Here is a 21,143-nt window from a genome sequence, read left to right as displayed (position 1 = left end):
GAATAAGCTTAGGGGGTTTTTCATGTGGGTCCCCACATCTGTACCCTAGAGTTCAGAGTGGGGAAGGAACCCTGACAAGCTCTTTGCAGGTGCAGGAGTCTATCCACAAAGAACTTCTTGCAAGATTGAGGACTTAGACTGTAAGCTATTTGGGGCAGTATCTTTGGGGGTCTAGAGGCCATCTTGTGCACAGTGGGTGCTAAATGAAGTTGTTTAGTAGTAGCAATAAATAGTGTGGTTGCGATGTTATAACAATGTTGCTTTACAAAAAAGAATCCCTGAGAATAAAGCCAGCCTATCAATGTGTTATCCCCAACTCTTACAAATTACAGTTTAAACCCCACCTTTTACTAAAGCAATTTGGGATGCTCTAGTATTTAATTCTATAATTGTTGCATTGGGTTTTTTGTACCCTCTTTTGCAAGACACACTTTAAAAGAAAAAGACACTGCTGAGATATGTTTAGTTATTGTTTAAAACCTTTTAACTCACTTTTAGAACAAAAATAATCCACCTGCATTCTGAACCCCTCGAATTAATCCACCTGCATTCTGAACCCCTCGAATTTCACATAATACATTCAGAATCGTCCTCTGTATTCTAATCACTGCTATTTAGATCTCAAACATTAGGAAAAGCCTATTTGAAGCCTGGGGTGGTGGGCAGAGCCCACCACAGCAACAAGATGAGGGAGAGGCCACAGAGCCCTGAAAACAACTGATTCCATGGGACAGCACCTGAACAACCAGGAATGGGAGTGGGGGATGTCAAAGATTCAAAAGAAGGGCAGCAGGGGAGGACAATGAACAGAGAACCCCAAACAGTGCCCACTGTTTCACTATGAACATCTGGATATGTGATAGAACCAAGAAATGGAAATAGGACCCATGCTCAACAAGCTAATATCCCTGGAGTCTGAAGTCTAATTATGGCTCCGAGAAAGTGAGAGTCGAAGGTTTCCTCCCTCTGCCAGTGTCTCTTGCCACTGAACTGAAGGAAATTATGTTTGTAATAACTTCTGGGTAGGTGAAAATATGCCGATAGGCAAAAGGCAGCATGAAAGAAGAATCAGACCAGACAAACCGAACAATAATCCGTGTTGCCAACTCTTGTGATTATGTGGCGATTTATGGGACTGGCAGTGCTGCAGCACCCTGGGACACAGCTGCTAGTCTGGGGGAGGGCAGTTAAATTCCCAGCTACACCAAGAAATAGTCCACCTCTAAGAATACAAAACACGCTGTGTCCATGATCTGTTTGCACTGCAGTAGCACCTAGTACCCAATCAGAAATCAGAGCCCCCTTGTGGTAGGCACTGTCCCCCCCATCCCCCCCAATTCTCCCACAAAAGGCAGTCCTTGTTCCAAAATGCTTACAAACTAAAAGTGATAATCTATAGTCTATCATGAAAGAACCAAAAGTCTGCTAGTTGCTATACTAGACAGAAAAAAACAAAACAAAAACAAGAACAGGGTTCCTGTCCTAAAGTGGTTAAAAATCTAGATACTGGACTATTTCTGTGCACACTGTGGGACTAAGTCTCATCTCACACTGGTCTAACTCTACTGCCTTGTGTAGAGTTACTCCTGATTTACACTGGTGTCAGTGAACTCAGGATCAGGCCTAGATCCTGTCGATTGTAATATGATATTTTGTCCTACAAACGCTTTCCATCTAAGGATCTCAACATTCTTTATGAACAATGTATTTAGCTTCAACACTCCCTTGGCAGGCAGATACAGTAAATATTATGCACCAGGAGGAAAGCGAACCAAAAGATTAAGTGACTTGCCCAAGGTCAGACACAAGAGTTTGTGGTGGAGCCAAGAACAGAACGTAGATGACCTTATATCAGCAAAAAGTCACTTAGATTAAATCTTCAAGGAACTTTTCAGAAGACAGTGTCATTCTGTAAGAAGCCCAATTTTACATGCAGACTCTTTCAAGATAAAGGAAGCTGGAAGTAGAGAAACAAAATTCTGTGTTATTGCTACCAACTAATAGCAAAGACAAACTAGAACCCCATTGTCAATGCTGTTCTGTGGCTAGAAACAAGCTCTGAACAAGGCATTCCAAGAAGTAGTGCAGGTCTTTTCAGAGGTTTCATCATGTGGTTTTGCTATTATTAGCGAGAATACAGCAGGGAATGGTGGTGGTGATGTATATCAACAGGGAAGTTAGACCTTCCCTCTCCCTCTGTTCCTCTTGGTGATAGCAGTGAAGTTCTGACAGCACCTGTCTTTAGAGAAAGCTTTGCAGCCTCTTACTTCTGTGTCTCACCTCCTACAATTCATTTCTCCCTTGCTGTAGTCCAGTGGTTCCCAGACTGGGCTTCATGAGTCCATGGTGTTCTGTGGACAGGTTGTTGGTCACATAGGAATGGCTCCTCCTCCTTGGTTCCAGCTGCTAACTTCCAATCACAAGGAACAAAAGCTCCACTGAATGGTCTTATATTTCTCCTTTCCCAGGTCAGCAGTTGCTGGAGTTGCCACAGAGAAGGTATCAGATAGTGAATGGGAGCACTGGGGTTCACCAGACCAGTGTCTTTGCTACACTGTGGTCCTTAATAGGGGAGTGCTGGAGAACTCTGCTGCTGTAACTCCATTCAGTAAGTTTGGCAGTGAGCTAAATTACTTTTCATTGTTTCAGTCATTATCTCTCTGACTTTGAGACTTTATCTTTCTGACTATTTTCTACCTTTAAAAGGAGATACACCGGAGATATTATCAATGCATTTCTTAAAGCAAATACTCCAGGACTAAAAAATATTCATTAAAACACGGAGCTCAAGCAGAGCAAGTGTATTTCCTTTCAGCACCAACATTTGGAAATCACCAACTGTAGCAACATTAACATCCAAACCATCCTCAATTCCCATGATCTACCAAATGTTATATTGCCTAAAGGAATGAACTCATCCACCTCCACAATCAACTTATCACACAGCATCCATCCTGCTTCCCTTCACATATACTCTATTCCTCACAAGTCAGGCAGAAAACACACAACTTTCACTTTGACCTACAACAGGCCATCGGTTGGTAACAGGTTCATTTTGATGAGGTCAGAGTTAAGGGTGTGCATTTGAGTGTGCTGGAAGTGAAAGGGAGTTTGTGAAACAACAAGGAACAGGAGGGAAATTATATACCAAAAATTAAATCTCAGATTTAATTATAAAATTACTAGCAATCTACTGAGCAAAGAGGCTGTATGGAGAGAAAGAATGGTCCAGTGGACTTGAGTTCGATTCCCTGATCCACCACAGGCTTTCCATCTGATCTCGGCTCAGATCCTTAAAGGTATATAGGCACCAAGCTGCACTAAAGTGCCTAAATATCTTTGAGGATCTGGGCTGTAATCTCTGGCCCAAATCCTCAAAGTGCCATAGGTGTTGCAGTGCTGAGTATCACGGTGTCTGGAAAACTACAGGAACAGCACTGCAATCCACAAAGCCAAGCTAGGGGCCCAGGCTCCCTATACAACTCATGGGGGGAAACAGGCCCCTTAGAATGCAATCCACAAAAGCCATCACACCAGGTGGGGAGCGGTTTACGCCGGCCAATGGGTGATGCCCACAAAAGGGTGTGTGCTGAGCCTGCCCCTGTCATGGAGATAGGCGTCTAAGGCCAGCTGCAGGGAGGCACCTAACTGGCACCCGCTGCCAGGAGTCAAGTGGCTCAGATGCCTAAGGAGCTCCTGGGGAGAATGAGTTCGGTTCTTGCCTCACTCCACACAAGACAGCCTGAGGAAGAGCAGGTCTTGTCCATAGTATGTCTCAGGCTTGTGTGCTAGCGATTTGCCCAGGTGGGCAAACTATGGCTCGCCTCTGGCCCATCAGACCTTTTAATCCAGCCCTCGAGCTCCTGCTGGGGAGTGGGGTCAGGGCCTAAATAATGGAAGAGTGGTTGGAGCAGGGGGACTGGACCCAGGGTCTCTCACCTTCCAGCTAAGTGCCCTAACCACTGGGCTCGAGTCATTCTCTCTCTCTCTCTCTCTCTCTCTCTCTCTCGCAATGACTTAAGTATTTATCCTCAGTGGAACAGCTTCAACAGGAGAGAGGGAGGGAACCCCATGGCAGAATATCCCCTAGCTCAATGGGTTGAACACTCTCCAGGGGAGGGACCCAGGTTCAAATCTTTTCTCCCGCCCTGACAGAAAACATAGGTGCAAAAGGTTTCAGAGTAGCAGCCGTGTTAGTCTGTATTCGCAAAAACAGGAGGACTTGTGGCACCTTAGAGACTAACAAATTTATTTGAGCATAAGCGTTCGTGAGCTACAGCTCACTTCATCAGATGCATTCAGTGGAAAATACAGTGGGGAGATTTATATCCATAGAGAACATGAAACAATGGGTGTTACCATACACACTGTAACAAGAGTGATCACTTAAGATGAGCTATTACCAGCAGGAGAGTGGGTAGATGCGCAGGTGAACGAGCCTCTGATAGTGTGGCTGATGTGATTAGGCCCTATGATGGTGTCCCCTGAATAGATATGTGAACAGAGTTGGCAACGGGCTTTGTTGCAAGGATAGGTTCCTGGGTTAGTGGTTCTGTTGTGTGGTTGCTGGTGAGTATTTGCTTCAGGTTGGGAGGGCTGTCTGTAAGCCAGGACTGGCCTGTCTCCCAAGATCTGTGAGAGTGATGGGTCGTCCTTCAGGATAGGTTATAGATCCTTGATGATGCGTTGGAGAGGTTTTAGTTGGGGGCTGAAGGTGATGGCTAGTGGCGTTCTGTTATTGTCTTTGTTGGGCCTGTCCTGTAGTAGGTGACTTCTGGGTACTCTTCTGGCTCTGTCAATCTGTTTCTTCACTTCAGCAGGTGGGTATTGTAGTTGTAAGAATGCATGATAGAGATCTTGTAGGTGTTTGTCTCTGACTGAGGGGTTGGAGCAAATGCGGTTATATCGTAGAGCTTGGCTGTAGACAATGGATCGTGTGGTGTGATCTGGATGAAAGCTAGAGGCATGTAGGTAGGAATAGCGGTCAGTAGGTTTCCGATATAGGGTGGTGTTTATGTGACCATCGCTTATTAGCACCGTAGTGTCCAGGAAGTGGATCTCTTGTGTGGACTGGTTACAGTGTGTATGGTAACACCCATTGTTTCATGTTCTCTGTGTGTGTATATAAATCTCCCCACTGTATTTTCCACTGAATTCATCTGATGAAGTGAGCTGTAGCTCACGAAAGCTTATGCTCAAATAAATTTGTTAGTCTCCAAGGTGCCACAAGTCCTCCTTTTTCTTTATAGGTGCAAAAGTGAGTTTAGGTGTTGAGAGGGGTGTCAGCAGGAGTTGTGAGGATTGCAGTGGAGCCAACATTGGGACTTAAGGCACCTCAAGTTTGTGCTTTAAGAGCCTAAATACCTTTGTGGACCCCACCTTCAGTGCTTGAGTTCCCCTCTCTGTACAAGGGGGATAATAGCACTGCCCTACCTCCCGGGGGGGTTGTGAGGAAAACATGCATTAAAAATTGCGAGGTGCTCAGATACTATGGAAAGTACTTCAGACCAGTGCTATACTGGGGATTGCATATCTAGGATAATCAAGGGAGAGGACTAAGGAGGGAGCATCTCCTCTATACAGAGCCTTGGTCTGGTCACAGATGGAACGACATGTGCAGGTTTGTCTCCAAACCAAAATAAAGACAGGTAGATTAGAGGGAAGGCAAAGAGCAGGGTCAGGGTGGGGAAGACAGGCATAAACACCGTAAAAGGATTAGAAGGCGTGCTGGCCCAGGAAGAGAGGTTATGGGAACTTTACTGTATGCGCAGCTTAGAGGGAGACAGAGCTTTCCATACTGGAAGAAATGGGAAGGCGATGCAGTATTTAAAACAGAAGAGGCTGGACTCACAGGGAGCAGTGGCCTGAAAGTGCAGTACTGCACATTTCTCTAAACAGGGTGGTCAACAGAATAGCTAGAACACTTTGTCCAGGGTGAGAGTTGTTGGGATGCTGATAAGAGGTGTTCAACGGTAGACTAGATAAAGCATGGGGGTCATAAACAAACTAAGGAAATACAATGGCTACTATAAGGTGGACGCATAATTGGTTGGAATCCGATGAATTGAGCTGTAGCTCACGAAAGCTTATGCTCAAATAAATTTGTTAGTCTCTAAGGTGCCACAAGTCCTCCTTTTCTTCATTCCCAGAGAGTAGTTATCAGTGGTTCACAGTCAAGCTGGAAGGGTGTATTGAGTGGGATCCCGCAGGGATCAGTTCTGGGTCCAGTTCTGTTCAATACCTTCATCAATGATTTAGATAATGACAAAAAGTACATTATAAAGTTTGTGGATGATACCAAGCTGGGAGGGGTTGCAAGTGCTTTGGAGGATAGGATTAAAATTCAAAATGATCTGGACAAACTGGAGAAATGGTCTGAAGTCAATAGGATGAAATTCAATAAGGACAAATGCAAAGGACTCCACTTAGGAAGGAACAATCAGTTGCAGACATACAAAATGGGAAATGACTCCATACGATGGAGTACTGCGGAAGGGGTCTGGGGGTCAGAGTGGATCACAAGCTAAATATGAGTCAACAGTATAACACTAGTGCCAAAAAAAAAAAAAATGCAAGAGGCAACCATCATTCTGGGATGCATTAGCAGGAGTGCTGTAAGCAAGAGACAAGAAGTAATTCTTCCGCTGTACTCCACGTCGACTACGCCTCAGCTGGAGTATTGGGTTCAGTTCTGGGCGCTGCATTTCAGGAAGGATGTGGACACATTGGAGAAAGTCCAGAGAAGAGGAACAAAAATGCCTAAAAGGTCTAAAAAACATGATCTATGAGGGAAGATTGAAAAAAACTGGGTTTGTTTAGTCTGGAGAAGAGATGATTGAGAGGGGACATGAGAATAGTTTTCAAGTACATGAAAGGTTGTTACAAGGAGGAAGGAGAAAAATCGTTTTCCTTAACCTCTGAAGATAGAACAAGAAGCAATGGGCTTAAATTGCAGCAAGGGAGGTTTCGGTTGGACATTAGGTAAAACTTCCTAACAGTCAGGGTGGTTAAGCACTGGAATAAATTGCCTAGGGAAGTTGTGGAATCTCCATCATTGGAGATTTTTAAGAGCAGGTTAAACAAACACCTGTCAGGGATGGTCTAGATAATACTTAGGCTACATTTACACTAGAAACTTCAAAGCGCTGCTGCGGCAGCGCTCCTACGGCAGCGCTTTGACATGTGAGTGTGGTCATCTCCCAGCAGTCCTGGTAGTGCACCTCCACAAGGGGAAGCGTGCTCCCAGTGCTCAGTGCCTGTCCACACTAGCGCTTTAAAGCGCTCCCATTTGCTGCACTTGGGGGTGATTTTTCATACCCCTGATCCAGCAAGTTGGAGTGCTATATCCCAACCACCTCCTCCTCTTTTCATTCTTCTAGTGTGGTCACGCACTTTTCCAGAGATAGCAGTGTGCTAATGGTAATGCTTTCAGCCTTTCACACAAGGATCTCGAAGTGCCCTGAAAGTCATGTCTACACATCATGCAGAGCACGATGGAACTCCAGCTCCCTGACTCTCGGGGTCCGTCTTTACAGCAATTAAACACCCGAGGCGGGCCCGGGTCAGCTGACTCAGTCTTGTGGGGCTGTAAAATTGCTGTGTAGATGTTCAAGCATGGGCTAGAGCCCAAGCACCGAGATCCTGTGTGGGGAGGAGAGTCTCAGAGCCCAGCTATCTACACAGACAGTTTTAGCCTTGTATTCGGGCCCTGCGAGCCTCAGTCAGCTCATGTGGGCCAGCCCTGGGGTTTTTATTCTAGTGTAGATATACCTTAAAGTACTTACATGGCTCCCCTTACATCACAATCTATTGCATTTACTCCACAACATGCCTGTGAGATCAGAAAGCATGAGACCCAGGTCACAGAGGAAACCTCGGGGTAGGTTGCTCTTAAACAGAACCAGTGGAAGTGACAAAATAGATGGCAGATAGTGAAAGACAGGCAATCAGACACCATGATAGCAAGGTCTGTCTAAAAACCTGAACCAAACAGAATTTTACAATTTCTCTGCACAGAACATTGCAGGGGTGTTACAGACTAGGGCTGACCTTATGTAAGATTTAAGGAAAATAGTAAAAATGAACTAAAGTCTTGCTGAGAGAGCAGAGTGTGTGCACCTCCTCAATTACAGGCTGCGGGAAGTTGGAGACCAAAATGGCTGCTGAGTCTGCTCACTGGCAAAGGCTTTAGATATTTAAAGGTGTGGTATACAGAAAATAAGGTAATTAGCTTTCACAGCTGCATACACACCACTCATTAATAAAAATACAGAGCCCATTAGATATGCAGGGAGTGGCTACAAAACTTAGCACAAACTTTTTGGTTTATCTGCTGCTTGCAAATTGAAAATTCCCATTAAAAGTGCTACCTGCAGGAAACATACAGCAACTTCTGGCACCACATGTGGACTCCACTTGTTTGTGGACAAATACACTCAGTGAAATAATTGGTTATAGTCTCCATTTGGCCAAAGGCTAGCGAACATCTTTTTGGTATGGTAGTAACTTGGGGGCATTTCCACAAGTATAACTATGGTACACATCTGGGCCTTTGAGGAAGTTGTAATATTTCAGTAAGATGTTTATACATATTAGAGATTTGCCCAAGTTCCAAAGTTTGGGATGTTCATATCTGGGGATTCACCCATCACAGAGATGGGGACAGCTCCAAAATTTGGATCCATACTTCCCCAAACCTGAGTCTATTCCACTCACCTTCCCCATGTTGATCAGGGATCACCTCCTGCACATACAAGCCAGACAGAGCAGAGGGCCTCATTTTCAGCAGCGCTGAGAACCCACAATGCTATTTGAAGTCAGTGGGAGCTGCAAATGCTCAGCACCAATGAAGGTCAGGCCCAGGGCATTTGGGGACATCGTAATAAAGTAGTTGCCATATTACTTTCTGAATATTGGAGTTGTTTGGAAAGTAAGCTGTACTGTGTAGGCCAGGGAACCCCGGTGCTGCCTCCTCCTTATAGCTCCAGAGTCTGGACAAAACTGATGTAGCGTGACTCTTGAAGGAAACAATTTCTATTCATCTCTCTAGGAAAAAAACAGATAGTAACCAGGCAGCATGGCTGGATGTGCTTTAATTTGTGATATGAAAAGCACTTTTCTGTTAGAGATGGCTACAAATCAAGATCTGAGATCTGACCCCACCCACCCTCAGATTTTGGGAAAATGTTTTCCTGAATTAGAAAGACCCACCCCTCTACTGAGCTTGAGCTGGTGCAGGAACCACAAAAGGGTTTAAAATCATTAATACCAAGTTGTTTGCCAAGCTTCCCCTTCTAGAAGGGAGATAAGAGACAAACGCTACTGATCATATTTCAGAATGTGAAGTTCAAGGTCCTTGTTTTCTCCCTGTTCACAACACTTTCTGTTGTTGTTTCATGTAACTTACGCAGTAAGGAGAGTGTTCATTTGTGTCAGTGCTCGGTAATGACAGAAGCTGGAGAACAGAAGAAAACTGTCCTTCCTTGATGTTGACTTATTCTTCACTTAACGCTTGTTAATATTAGGCACCCTTTATGAAAATAGTCTGAGCAGAGAGAGCGTTTTATAATATCAGCATCAAGGACAGTGCCGGTATTTTTTTTATTTTTCAGAGCGCAAGACTCAAAAGTCAGAAAGAGAGACTGAAATGAACACAAACAAAACTACTGCTAATGTGAATCAAGAGCAATGAGAAGACTAAATAGACACTCAAGTGAAAAAGCTTTCTCTGAAGTCTTCGGCAGCTAAATCTGCAAACTCAGTTATACACTAGCTCTCAACCAGGGGTATGCGTACCCCAGGGGTACACAGAAGTCTTCCAGGGGGTACATCAACTCATCAAGATATTTGCCTAGCTTTACAACAGGCTACATAAAAAGCACTAGTGAAGCCAGTACAAACTAAAATTTCATACAGACAATGACTTGTTTATACTGTTCTATGTACTATACACTGAAATATAAGTCCAGTTCATTGATTTTCTAATTATATGGTAAAAATGAGAAAGTCAGCAATTTTTCAGTAATAGTGTGGCTGTGACACTTTTATATTTTTATGACTGATTTTGTAAGCAAGTCATTTTTAAGTGAGGTGAAACTTGGGGGTCTGCAAGACAAATCAGACCCCTGAAAGGGGCACAGCAGTCTGGAAAGGTTGAGAACCACTGAGTTAAGGAACTGGTGAACAGATTAACAGGATCACAGGAGCCATCCTTGACTTTGAATGATTATAAATAGTGACCTCTGGTAATGAAGATTTATATAATCAGGCTAGAATGAGGGTTTTTCAGTCACATTCACTTCCCTAAACACAAATATCTAAAAGCAAATTGCAAACCAAGCATTCAAAAAATCATGAGTCAGGCCCCAAAACCTTGAGTTTTCTTTTTTTTTTTTCTTTAAGAAATGTTGGGTTCTCTTTTGCTTTCTGGTTTTGAAGCCTTTGGATGCATTAGGGTCAGCTTTTCAAGCTTTTCTCCACCACTGTGAGAGCTAGAAACTTACTGTCTGCACATAAGCACATGACTCCTAGAAACTTCTTCCTAAAAGCTCATGCTTCACTGTTTTAGCCAGCCAACTGCTGCAGTCAGGAAGGGATTTTTCTTCATCCCATTGTATTTTTTGTTAAATCGCCATCCTCTGAATTATCAGGGATGGCCACAGTTGGAGATGGGGAGGGCCGGGGCTTGGAGATGGCACTGAGCATTATCTCTCTCTCAGGTGCTTGGCTGGCTGGCTCTTGCTCACATCCTCAGGGTGTAATTGATCTCCATATGTGGAGTCAGGAAGGAATTTTCCCCCCAGGCCAGATTGACAGTGACCTTGGGAGAGTTTCGCCTTCCTCTGCGGCATGTGGGTGTGGGTCACTTTCCAGGGTTATCTGGCTATATCGCACTTCATCATTTCCCTTCCATTGCAGGGGCTTGGTCTCTCCTATTCTCTGCCTGTGACATCTCATAGTCTAGATGCCTGAGGACTGTAACACCTGAGTCTAATTTCAGTTGTTGGGTGGGGTTGGTGGCCTATGATACACAGCAGGTCAAACTAGATGTTCTGCTGGTCCCTTCTGGCCTTGAACTCTGTGATTCCATAAGGTAGAGCTTTAAGAACATCAAGTACCATGAGACTCATGATAAAACCATGGGAGTTGGCAACAGTGAAGTTTTATTTAGTGGAGACCTAAGACCCCAACCCTGCAAGGTGGTTTGGGCAGGCAGACTTCTGCGCCCTCCTTGAGCTTTTAGGGTCAGGGCCTAAGATATAAGCAGTGAAGCTGTAGTAATTTGATTCCTGTTTATGAGAGCAGCCTGGCAGCAAACAGATCCTTGGTAAAGCCAGTGGGAACTTGTGTGTCTCCATCAGAAAATGATGATTTGTCAAAAGCAAAAAGTTTGGCAGAAGCAGATCGATTTTGGGACAGATTCATTTAGGAAAAACAGAATGGGGCATCTGAAAATGTTTTCAGAACGGAACATTTCAATTTTTGGTTTCTATCAAAAGGAAAGGTTTCCATTGACCCAAACTGTTTTGTTCCCCCCCCCAAGAACTTTGTTTCCTGGAGACATTCCAATTTTTTTTGGTTTTGTTCCATTTCAGGAAAAAAAAAATAATCACAGAGTTTCCCACGGAATAGCAAATTGGGTCCCTGCTCAACTCTAGTTATTAGAGTTCCTTGACGGCCATTGCTGAAGTTAAGCAAAGATTAAGACCTTTGTTGATATAATTGTTTAATTATATATTAAATTGAAAAATATTTACTCGGATGACTTATACTATGCCCAGACAGTATAGGTCAGGGGTGGGCAAATTCTTTTGCCCAAAGGCCACATCTGGGAATAGAAATTGTATGGCGGACCATGAATGCTCACAAACTTGGGGTTGGGGTGAGAACTCTGGGGTGGGGCCAGAAACTAGGAGTTCAGGGTGCGGAAAGGGGCTCTGGGGTGGGGTGGGAGAGTGGGGTGCGGGAGGCAGGTGAGGGCTCCAGCTGGGGGTGCAGGTTCTGGGGTGGGGCTGGGGATGAAGAGTTTGGGGTGTAGGAGGGTGCTCTGGGATGGAACCGAGGGGTTCGGGGGGCGGGAGGGGGGGATCAGGGCTGGAGCAGGGGTTGGGGTGGGGGGAGAGGCTCAGGGGTGCAGGCTCCAGGCAGCGCTTATCTCAAGTGGCTCCCAGAAGCAGTGGCATGTCCCTTCTTCGGCTCCTACACGGAGGCATGGCCAGGCGGCTCTTCATGCTGCCCCTACAGCTCCCATTGGAGTCCTGGAGGGGGCCATTGGAGCGTGTAGGAGCTAGAGTGGTATAGGTTTTATTGCTACTGATGAAACCTCTGAGTAGTAATTTATGGTAAGCTGTTTTGGAATGCAGCCTTATGAATGTTTTTTCTTTGAACACTAAACAGTAATGCTGGGTTATGTGTCTTTGATTGTTTAGCTAGTCGTAATGGAATAAATCTCAGTTTATTGGCAGAGTTAAGTCCTTCATCTTAAAGGACACGGGACTCTGGTTATTAGATGCCTTTACAGCCTCCTGAAATGCTCTTCTGAATTAAAATCCTAAACGTACGTGACAATTACCCGACGTGGGGCAACCCCAAGCCCTAATCTTCCCTGAATTTTGGGGAAGTGCTGATCCAAACTTCATTGCAGAAGGCCATCTCGCAAACACTGATGCATTTGCTTCACTTTAAATCAAGGTGACCACTCATGGTAATAAAGCACAGGCTTAAGTGTTTGCAGGATCAGGAACATGCTGTAAGTTCTGCAGGACAGGAGCCCGGTCTATTTTTTCATTTTAGGTAAAACACCATGCCCCTCTTGGGGTTATACTCAATATTATATTATTAATAGGAATATGTAAGCTAGGTATAACTCTCTGGTGCTATTGAGGTATTTGTAAATTTGGGCACCCCTAATTTAGGAAAGGGTAAGACAGCTCTTTAAAACACATCACTTCTGCCAGAGGTGACAGCCTACGTGTTATTCCATGTGCAGAGAGAACAGTTTGTTTCCTTCCTGGAACATAACAGACAAATAGCTATGAAAGCATAGTACTTTCCCAGAAGGTGGACAGAAAAAGGGACCAGCCCACCATCTTCATTCAGAAGTGACCCTCTACCAGCACCCCACTAGCAGATTAAAGAAGTGCTAGGACTTGTTTCTTCCATTGCTTATGTACAATCAACATCCACGGATTATTAGGAGTCACACATAAGTAAATGGGGGCCGGAGGTCAGAATTTTACATTGGGTTTTAAACTTCTTTCATATCTTCACTGTCAGAGTCTAACACAAGGTAAGTTAATCATATGACTAAAATTAATCACACAAATTAATTACTTTTCTCACCTGGCCATAACACTCAGCTGTGTAGGTCAGAAGAAACCAGGGCAAAGCTTCCACGGAGAAGAGAAAGGAGAGGAAGCTCCTCCCTTCCCCGCCCTTCCCCTAACTCTTAGCAACTTCCCTCTTTGCTGGGCTCTCCCAATCAGCCTCACCTGAGGAACTCCCCCTTTCAGGTAGCTGAGACCTCAGGTTGGAAGGGAGTAATTACCTTCCTGTACAGCCCAGGTGGCTATTAACCCTCTTATTGCCAAACACTGTGTGCAGCTTTATACCCTCCACTGCCCTTTGAAATCCAGCACCAAGTGCTTCTGCTGCTTGACGATTGCAAATTGACCAGCCTTCCAGTAAGTTATACACACAAGTTGGTGTGAGTCAAGGCTCAGGAATTCAGTTCTAGTGTTAGCATAAAGCCCTGAGCATTTATTTACTTTGCTTGGTTTCTTGTCTATTTGCAACTATATTAAGGAAGCTCTAGGAAAATAGCTACCGCACCCATGGTAGAGGCCATCAGCTGGTGCTTCACAGGAAGGCAAAGCCTCCCACTCTGCCTAGCCAATGATTAAACAATAACTATTCCTTCCTGAGTACCATGTGCAACTAAACATTTCTCCATTGCTCTGAGTCTAGCACATGAGAACCTATCCACCACTAGCACAGTATCTGAGAATGCTTCACAGTCTGTAACATATTTATCCTCCAGACACCATCATGTGGTATAAACATGCTATTACCCCCTTTGACTGATGGGAAATGGAGGCACAGACACCCCAATCCTCAGAAGTATTTAGCTGCTAACTCCCACTGATTTCAGAGGCAGTTAGGACCCTGAATACCTTTGAGGATTTGGGCTTGAGAGAATGAGGATGCGATTTTAAAAGGCATTTTGGTGCAGATAGGCACCTGGTGGGATTTTCGCAAGTGCCTGGCTCCCATTGTGGGAGTTAGGCACCTAGGGCTAGCTCTAAAAAGGAGACTTAGGCTCAGTGTTGCAAGGCCTCAGTCTCTCCTGAAGCTGTTCCACTTTGTATAATCAAGTAGTTATTAGAAGAGGAACTTGAACTCAGGTTTCCTCTAGCCTAGGAATGTGACCTAACCACAGGGCATAGAGTCATTCCTGCTGTTTTTCTGGCCTAGGAACTCTTTATTTTTACAAAGTGGAATGGCTTCAATAGGAGAGATTAACAGAGTTCCCTGCCAGACCACCCCATAGCTCTGAGGTTAGGGTATGCACTGGAGAGGTGGGGCCTGCTCCCTATCAGGCAGGGGGGCAGCTCTCTTGGGTGAGTGTGCTAACCACTAGGCTAACAGTTCTCAGGGGATCGCTACCTTTATTCTCCATTTTGCTCTGGGCATGGTCTGTTCTGCAGCCTGTGAGAACCTGCACTGTATCAGGTCCCGGAGGGGTGACGGCCGAGCATGAGATCCTGCCAGAACTTTGGTGTGAGCTGCAACAGGGGTTAGCTAGCTGTGTGTGCGTCCAGTAGATTTTTACGTGCCTTAAGGACTTTATTGGTGGAAACACAGGCACCAAGGGACATTAGATGACTGGAGAGTTAGGTGGCAGCCGATCAGAAATTTTGAAGAATTAAACTTTGGACTTAGGTGCCTAAAACGGCAGTTAGGATCTGAATCCCTTTGTGCTCTAGCCCTGAGGTATGTCCACCTCGGAACTTTTGAAAATCCCACCAGGTGCCAGTCTGCATCGTTAGGGGCCTTTAAAACTCCGACTCTAAGGGTAGGTCTCCACTGCATCTGGCAACAAGCCTCCCAGCCTGGGGCCACAGACTTGCACTGGCAGGGCTCGTGCCAGCATAGGCGTCGACTCCGTGGGTGCTCTGGGGCACAGAAAAAAAATAGCGGGTGCTCAGCACCCACCGGCAGCCCCGCAGATCAGCTCCTCCCTCCCAGCACCTCCTGCCCCCCCTGGATCAGCAGTTCAGGGGTGTGCAAGAGGCGCTGAGGGGGAGGGAGGCGAGCGGGGGTAGGAAGAGGCGGGGGACGGGGCGGAGTGGGGGCAGGAAGAGATGTGGCCAGGGGGGCTTGGAGGAAGGGGTGCAGTGGGGGCGGGGCCTGGGGTGGAGCGGGGGTCAACCCCCCCCAGAATCTGAGTAATTCGGCACCTGTGTGTGCTAGTGCTCTAAGAAGAGCCGTGGAGACATTCTGATTCGGGCTGGAGCCCATGCTCTCAAGTGTAGGGTGCAGGGTGGGCATAAGAGCCCAGGCTGGGAACATCCACACAGCTATTTTTAGCATGCTAGCACAAGTCCGGGCTGGGAGGCTGACTCCGGATATAGTGTAGACATATCGTAAGTGACTTGCTAAAGGTCACACAGATAGCCCATGGCAGTGCAGGGAACTGAGCCAAAGTCTCCCAAATTCCCAGCTAATTCCCTAAACACTGGGCCAATCTTCCTTAACCCTATGGGCTGCGGGTATCATAGGCTGGGGGAGGCTGTGCCTCCCTAAACAGCCTGGCGTGGCCCTGTCCATGCTCTGCCCCCAGACTCCCTCCTGCAGTTCCCTGCGCTCTACCCTGGCCCAGACTGACTGGGGGCTGGCTCTGGCCGGCCTCCCGTGGGGACTTAGGGTGGCTGGCACTGGTGCCGCGGTGCCCACTGTGCCGCCTGGCTGCCTGGCGCTGGGGCAGGGGTGCTCTGGGCTCCTGTGAAGGAAGGGGGGCGGAAGGGAAAGGGGAGGTGTGGAGCCTCGGGCACAAGGGATGGGACTGGGGGCCAACCTTCCCTAGCAGCTGGGTCTTCAGCCACCCAAGCTTAACCTAATCAGGTAACTCACTCAAAATGTCAGAGAATCTCTAGTGACCCTAAGAAAAGACCTATCTATTCATCTAGTCCATCTCCTTGCAGTGCACGATTGTCTCCGGTTGTACATGTAGAATTCTTCCCAGATAGTTTAAATGTCCCAGGCAATAAACCTTCCACCACTTCCCTTGGGAGCCTACTTTGTAGCCTTGTTGGTCTCACTACTCAGAAGATTTTCTTGATAACTCGCCCTCAATTCCATACCTCTTTGATCTAATTTAAATTGCTCATCTCTTTGGAGAACATGAGCATGATTTCCCTTAACCATGGCCTATTCAAGATTTAATTATCTTCATCCATTGTCAACATAAGAACAGGAACTAAATATACACATCAAAGTGAAACTGACTAGAGCCTGGGATTTTCAAAAGGAGCTAATCAAGTTATACTCCTAATTCCCATGAATTTCAGTGGGATTTGAGCTCTCTCTATTATGTTCCTTTGAGATCCCGCCCATATCTTCCCCCATTATTCAATAAGAAATGCAAAATTAAACAGACAGCTTGAATAGAAAGTTTAGTTTTTTACATTTTTTTGATTTTATGGACTTAGAAGCAACATGGGTCAGGGTTTTTTTAAAAGTCTATGGGACACAATTCTCCACTCACTCCGGTGTGAATCAGGAGTAACTTTACTAGAGTCACACTCAACACAAGAGGAAACTGACAAACGGACTCTATGGCCCTGTGGTTAGGTCACATTCCTAGGCTGGAGGAAATCTGGAGGCAAATTATTATTATTATTATTTTTAAGGCAGAAGCAGTCCCAGTCTGTTCAGAGATCACAGCTTATTCTTTTAATTTATGTAAGCTAGTGAAGAGTTTTTGCATGTCTCAGGTTCCCAAGCAATCTCTCCCATTTGACTTATCAGGTCTTTTCTTTTTGTTTTAAACAAAGAAATAAGTACAGATGGGATCTTGCTCTTTGACAATCATTAACTGGCCATGTTTGTTCTCCCACCACTCAGGTAGTTTGTTTCCTAAATTGTATGGGATATGGTGAGGAAACAGTCGCTAAACTAGTTCTAACTAGTATCCTATATCGAGTTTCCCAGTGGTTTCTTTGTAGGGGAAAACTAGGTGGGTTTCCCACATCCAAAACCACTCTCGGTTCAATTCTCCTCCCAAAGGGGGTTTACTCCAACAGAATTGTATTGACTTCAGTGGAGGCACTCCTGATTTTCACTGTTGTAGGGGGGAGAAGAATCACAGCTTCTACCTGTGTCATGGCTCTAAATTCTCAACTTCCAGGAGAAGGGAAATCTATTCTTGCCTTGAATATCTTTTCCTGTGCTTTGCACTATAATATGAGAGGAAGTATGGTCTAGTGGTTAAAGCTTAGTACTGACAGGACTGTGGGGGTCTGCCATTTATGCCTTTGAAAGTCAATGCACGTACTTGCCCATCCAGTGACACATTTGTGCTTGGTGCTAGGCAGAAATCTCCTGCAGAAAGGCAATTTGCACATTGGGTTATTTTTTTCAGTGGTGACAAGATTTAGTTTCTTTTATCAGGCTGCATGAATTCCAGGGCCTCATCTCAATTGTTTCTGCTCCTGGACTCATCAGCAAAAGGTGAGAATAGGCTGAATACTTCCTGTGTACAGAACCCTTCCCAAGCCCAACCTCCCTGTTCTCAGCCTTCCTGCTGACTTTTCATTATGTGATTCTCCGCTTTCCCCGCTTGGCATTTCCGAGTCTGAGACTCGTTACTCTGCATCTTGTACAGCCTGAGAGATGCTCATTAAGTGTTGAATCAATTCTCCACTTCACTCTCTGGCTTTGCAGGGCTGCTAAGTTAGTAATTACTTTCCTTAGCACTGCAGAATCCTAAACACATTAGGACTGGAAGGGCCCACAAGTGGGTCATCTCTATCTTTCCTCTAGGGTGACCAGAGGTCCCGATTTTTATAGGACAGTCCTGATATTTGGGGCTTTTTCTTATATAGGCACCTATTACCCCCCATCCCATCCCAATTTTTCAGAGTTGCTGTCTGGTCACCTTACTTTCCTCATTGCAGCAGGACTTATTTCACTATGGCTAAACCATTCCTACGATATGAGCATCTAGTCTAGCTGTGAGTATTTCCAACCAGGGTAATTCGTCAACCTCCTTTGGTAGCTTGTCCTATAGTTTTAGCTGTTTTTTACTGTTACCCCTTTGCTTCACGAATGCTGCCTGTTTTACAGCCCTTCTTCCCGTCTCTCTCTGGGCTTTCTTTCTCGATGCCCCATTGGCCAGGACTGCCCTCCCCAACTTACCTCACCATGCGTCCCTCCTTGCCTCACGGTCACTCCAATCTGAAGTTGTTCAGGCAAGTGATCAGTTGTGACTTCTGCTTTTCTGCTAAACTCCCCTCATTTTACGGTTATCTTCTCCTTCCACTTAACTGTCTTTCTGTGTTGCTTCCTAGCAGTCGTGTAAGTTGGGAGCTCTGTTGGGGGGGGGGGGGCAGGGACGGTCTTTTTTGTTGTTTAAGTGCTACCAGAATACAAATAATAATCATAGGTCCTAAGTCCTAATCATCCCTTCATGGAAGTGGGAAATATCATACTCAGTAGCTTTGATTTTGGTTATGGCCCACCTGTAGCCCTCATCGATATGTGGCCTATTTAGCTTACAAGCAGTTCACGCAGGCAAACTTGTCTCCTGGATTGTCTCCATTGCACACTTTAAGAGTTATACAAAGAATAAATCATAAAGGTTTCTTAATGTTTAAAAAACGCAAGACGAATTCATGAGGGCTTGGCCACAGAGTGTGCGATTCTGAACCTTTGTCCAAACGAATACAAAAGTTACAAAGCTCTTTGGAGAAAGAGGATTAGATCATAGATTCCAAGCATTTGCAATAGTTTTAGGCCAAGTACTGAAACTCTGTACACCAGGCTCTGCTTCCTTTTTACAACAGGACAGTTCTTTGTTTCATTCCTTTATGGCCTGTACCCTCAGAGGTTTCCAGTTGCATGGAATGCAGAGTTTGGTACACACAGATAATGTCCTGGATGAATGATGTGATCATATGGCGAGTACTGGCTTGATCCTGCATTCCGGGTGCAACCAAAACTCCCACTGCAGTCAATGGGAAAGTAAGGACTGCATCATCAGGCCTTACAACCCTAGGTTTCACAGTCCCAATCATGGGTCAAATGTTGGGTCCTGATTATTGCCCAGCACACCATTAATTTTTTTGGGTAATCTCATCCCAGAATTTTTGCACAATCCCACATAATGTCCATAACCTCCCTTGGCCCCTGTGTGACACCTCCAGCTCATTTTCCATACCCAAGGGATGTGATTGATTCTGTTGCTTGTGGATATATATCAACACCAAGTTTCACATCCATTTGCAGAATGTTGTTTCACAATACCCTGTACTTAGCATTTATGATTAGTCACTGACAAAAACTAAATTTAGTTAATGCGGAGTTAACGTCACCCACTGCTGTCTCGTGCCCTTCTGGAACACTGAATTTAGCTGAACTCAAATCTCTGGAAAAAAGAAAAGGAGAACTTGTGGCACCTTAGAGACTTAGAGCTACAGCTACAGCTCACTTCATTGGATGAATTCGAATGCATGGAATGCATCTGATGAAGTGAGCTGTAGCTCACAAAAGCTTATGCTCAAATAAATTTGTTAGTCTAAGGTGCCACAAGTTCTCCTTTTCTTTTTTGCGAATACAGACTAACACGGCTGCTACTCTAAAATCTCTGAAAGGCAGATATGATGAATTAAGGTAACACAAGCTTGAACCTCTGAAAGCCAGAAAATTCAGAGTTAAGGTACATGCTATTGTGCGACTCTGATGTCAGATATGCAGCTACGGTTCTTCTTCCCCATCCCAATGTAGCTCATGTACATTTACTCTTTGGAACATCGTTTTGGTTTGGGCAATTCCCTGCAACAGATTTTGCATGAGCCGCACTAAGGCACCACACAGGGCATTAGACATATGGGTGGTAGGTGTCAGAAAACACTCGTGTTTGGCTATATTTTGTAATTACTGCCCAATTTTTATGTTGTACACAGTATTGTTGCAGCAACGTTGGTCCCAGGGTATGATAAGGTGGGTGAGGTAGTATTTTGGAGTGGTGTTAATGGGCCACTTCACCTTGAATGGTCCCTTGAAATGTGTTAACTACTTATGCTAAACAATCTGTTCCCCCTTGTATTTAGCTGTGGCACTCGGAGTATGTTTTCCAGAGCTGACGAAGAGCTCTGTGTAAACTCAAAAGCTTGTTTCTCTCACTAACAGAAGTTGGTCCAATAAAAGAAGTTACCTCACCCAATGTGTCCCTCTAATTCATGTGTCATTCACCTTTTAGAAATTATAGCTCCTTCTGAAGTAGTGGTGCTACTCAAGGCAAATTTCCTGGAAGTGTAAAGCCCTAGACTCAGACAGCAAGTAAGCAACATGCTCAGCAATCATTCTCACATATCTTCCTAGACCAGGACTGGAACAGGGCTGATAGACATGGCTGGGCTCAATGACTACAGCAGGCGCTCTGAGCTGCTCTGCGAGTGTCACATAGGTAAGCGCCTACAGCCCGCCTCAGCAATACTCTGACTGACGATCTCCCATCCACACCCAGCTCGTCCACACTGCAGGCTCTTTAGCCCATCAGTTAGGCTTGAGCTGAGCTGGAGTTCTAAACTTCATCCTCATGAGCTTTGGAAATATTGCTTCCCCAAAGGGGCAGTGGGAGCCAGATGTTAGTGGAGATCAATTTGGGGAGGATGAGGGTACCTCTACCCTGCAAGCGAAGATGGGATTGGTGCATGGGAAGGCTTTGATTTAGCTAGCATGGGTAACAGTAGTAGTGAAGATGTGGAGGGACCACAGGCTTCAGTGTGAGCTAGCAACCTGAGTATGTACCTCAAATCCACATCAGCTCCAACCCTGTGCCGCCACTTTGTCACTACTATGGTTTCCTATACTAGCTAGCTTAAAGTTAGCATTGGTATGCCTATCCACATTACGATCATACC

The 21,143-nt window shown here is 45.3% G+C and overlaps 1 protein-coding gene across 1 annotated transcript in view; it reads right to left on the bottom strand.

Moving 5' to 3' along the window:
• LOC119844311 (glutamine synthetase) overlaps positions 1-13,364 on the bottom strand; it is a 31,032-nt gene extending 17,668 nt beyond the window's left edge. Inside the window, exon 1 of the mRNA XM_038374974.2 lies at positions 13,342-13,364. Within this exon, the coding sequence (XP_038230902.1) occupies positions 13,342-13,349 (8 nt within the window). The 5' untranslated portion in view covers positions 13,350-13,364. The remainder of the gene's footprint in view (positions 1-13,341) is intronic.
• Between the last annotated feature and the right edge of the window lie 7,779 nt (positions 13,365-21,143).

Source organism: Dermochelys coriacea, chromosome 16, assembly GCF_009764565.3.
Source record: "Dermochelys coriacea isolate rDerCor1 chromosome 16, rDerCor1.pri.v4, whole genome shotgun sequence".
NCBI classification, from domain to species: domain Eukaryota; kingdom Metazoa; phylum Chordata; order Testudines; family Dermochelyidae; genus Dermochelys; species Dermochelys coriacea.
This window is presented reverse-complemented; position numbering and strand designations above follow the sequence as displayed.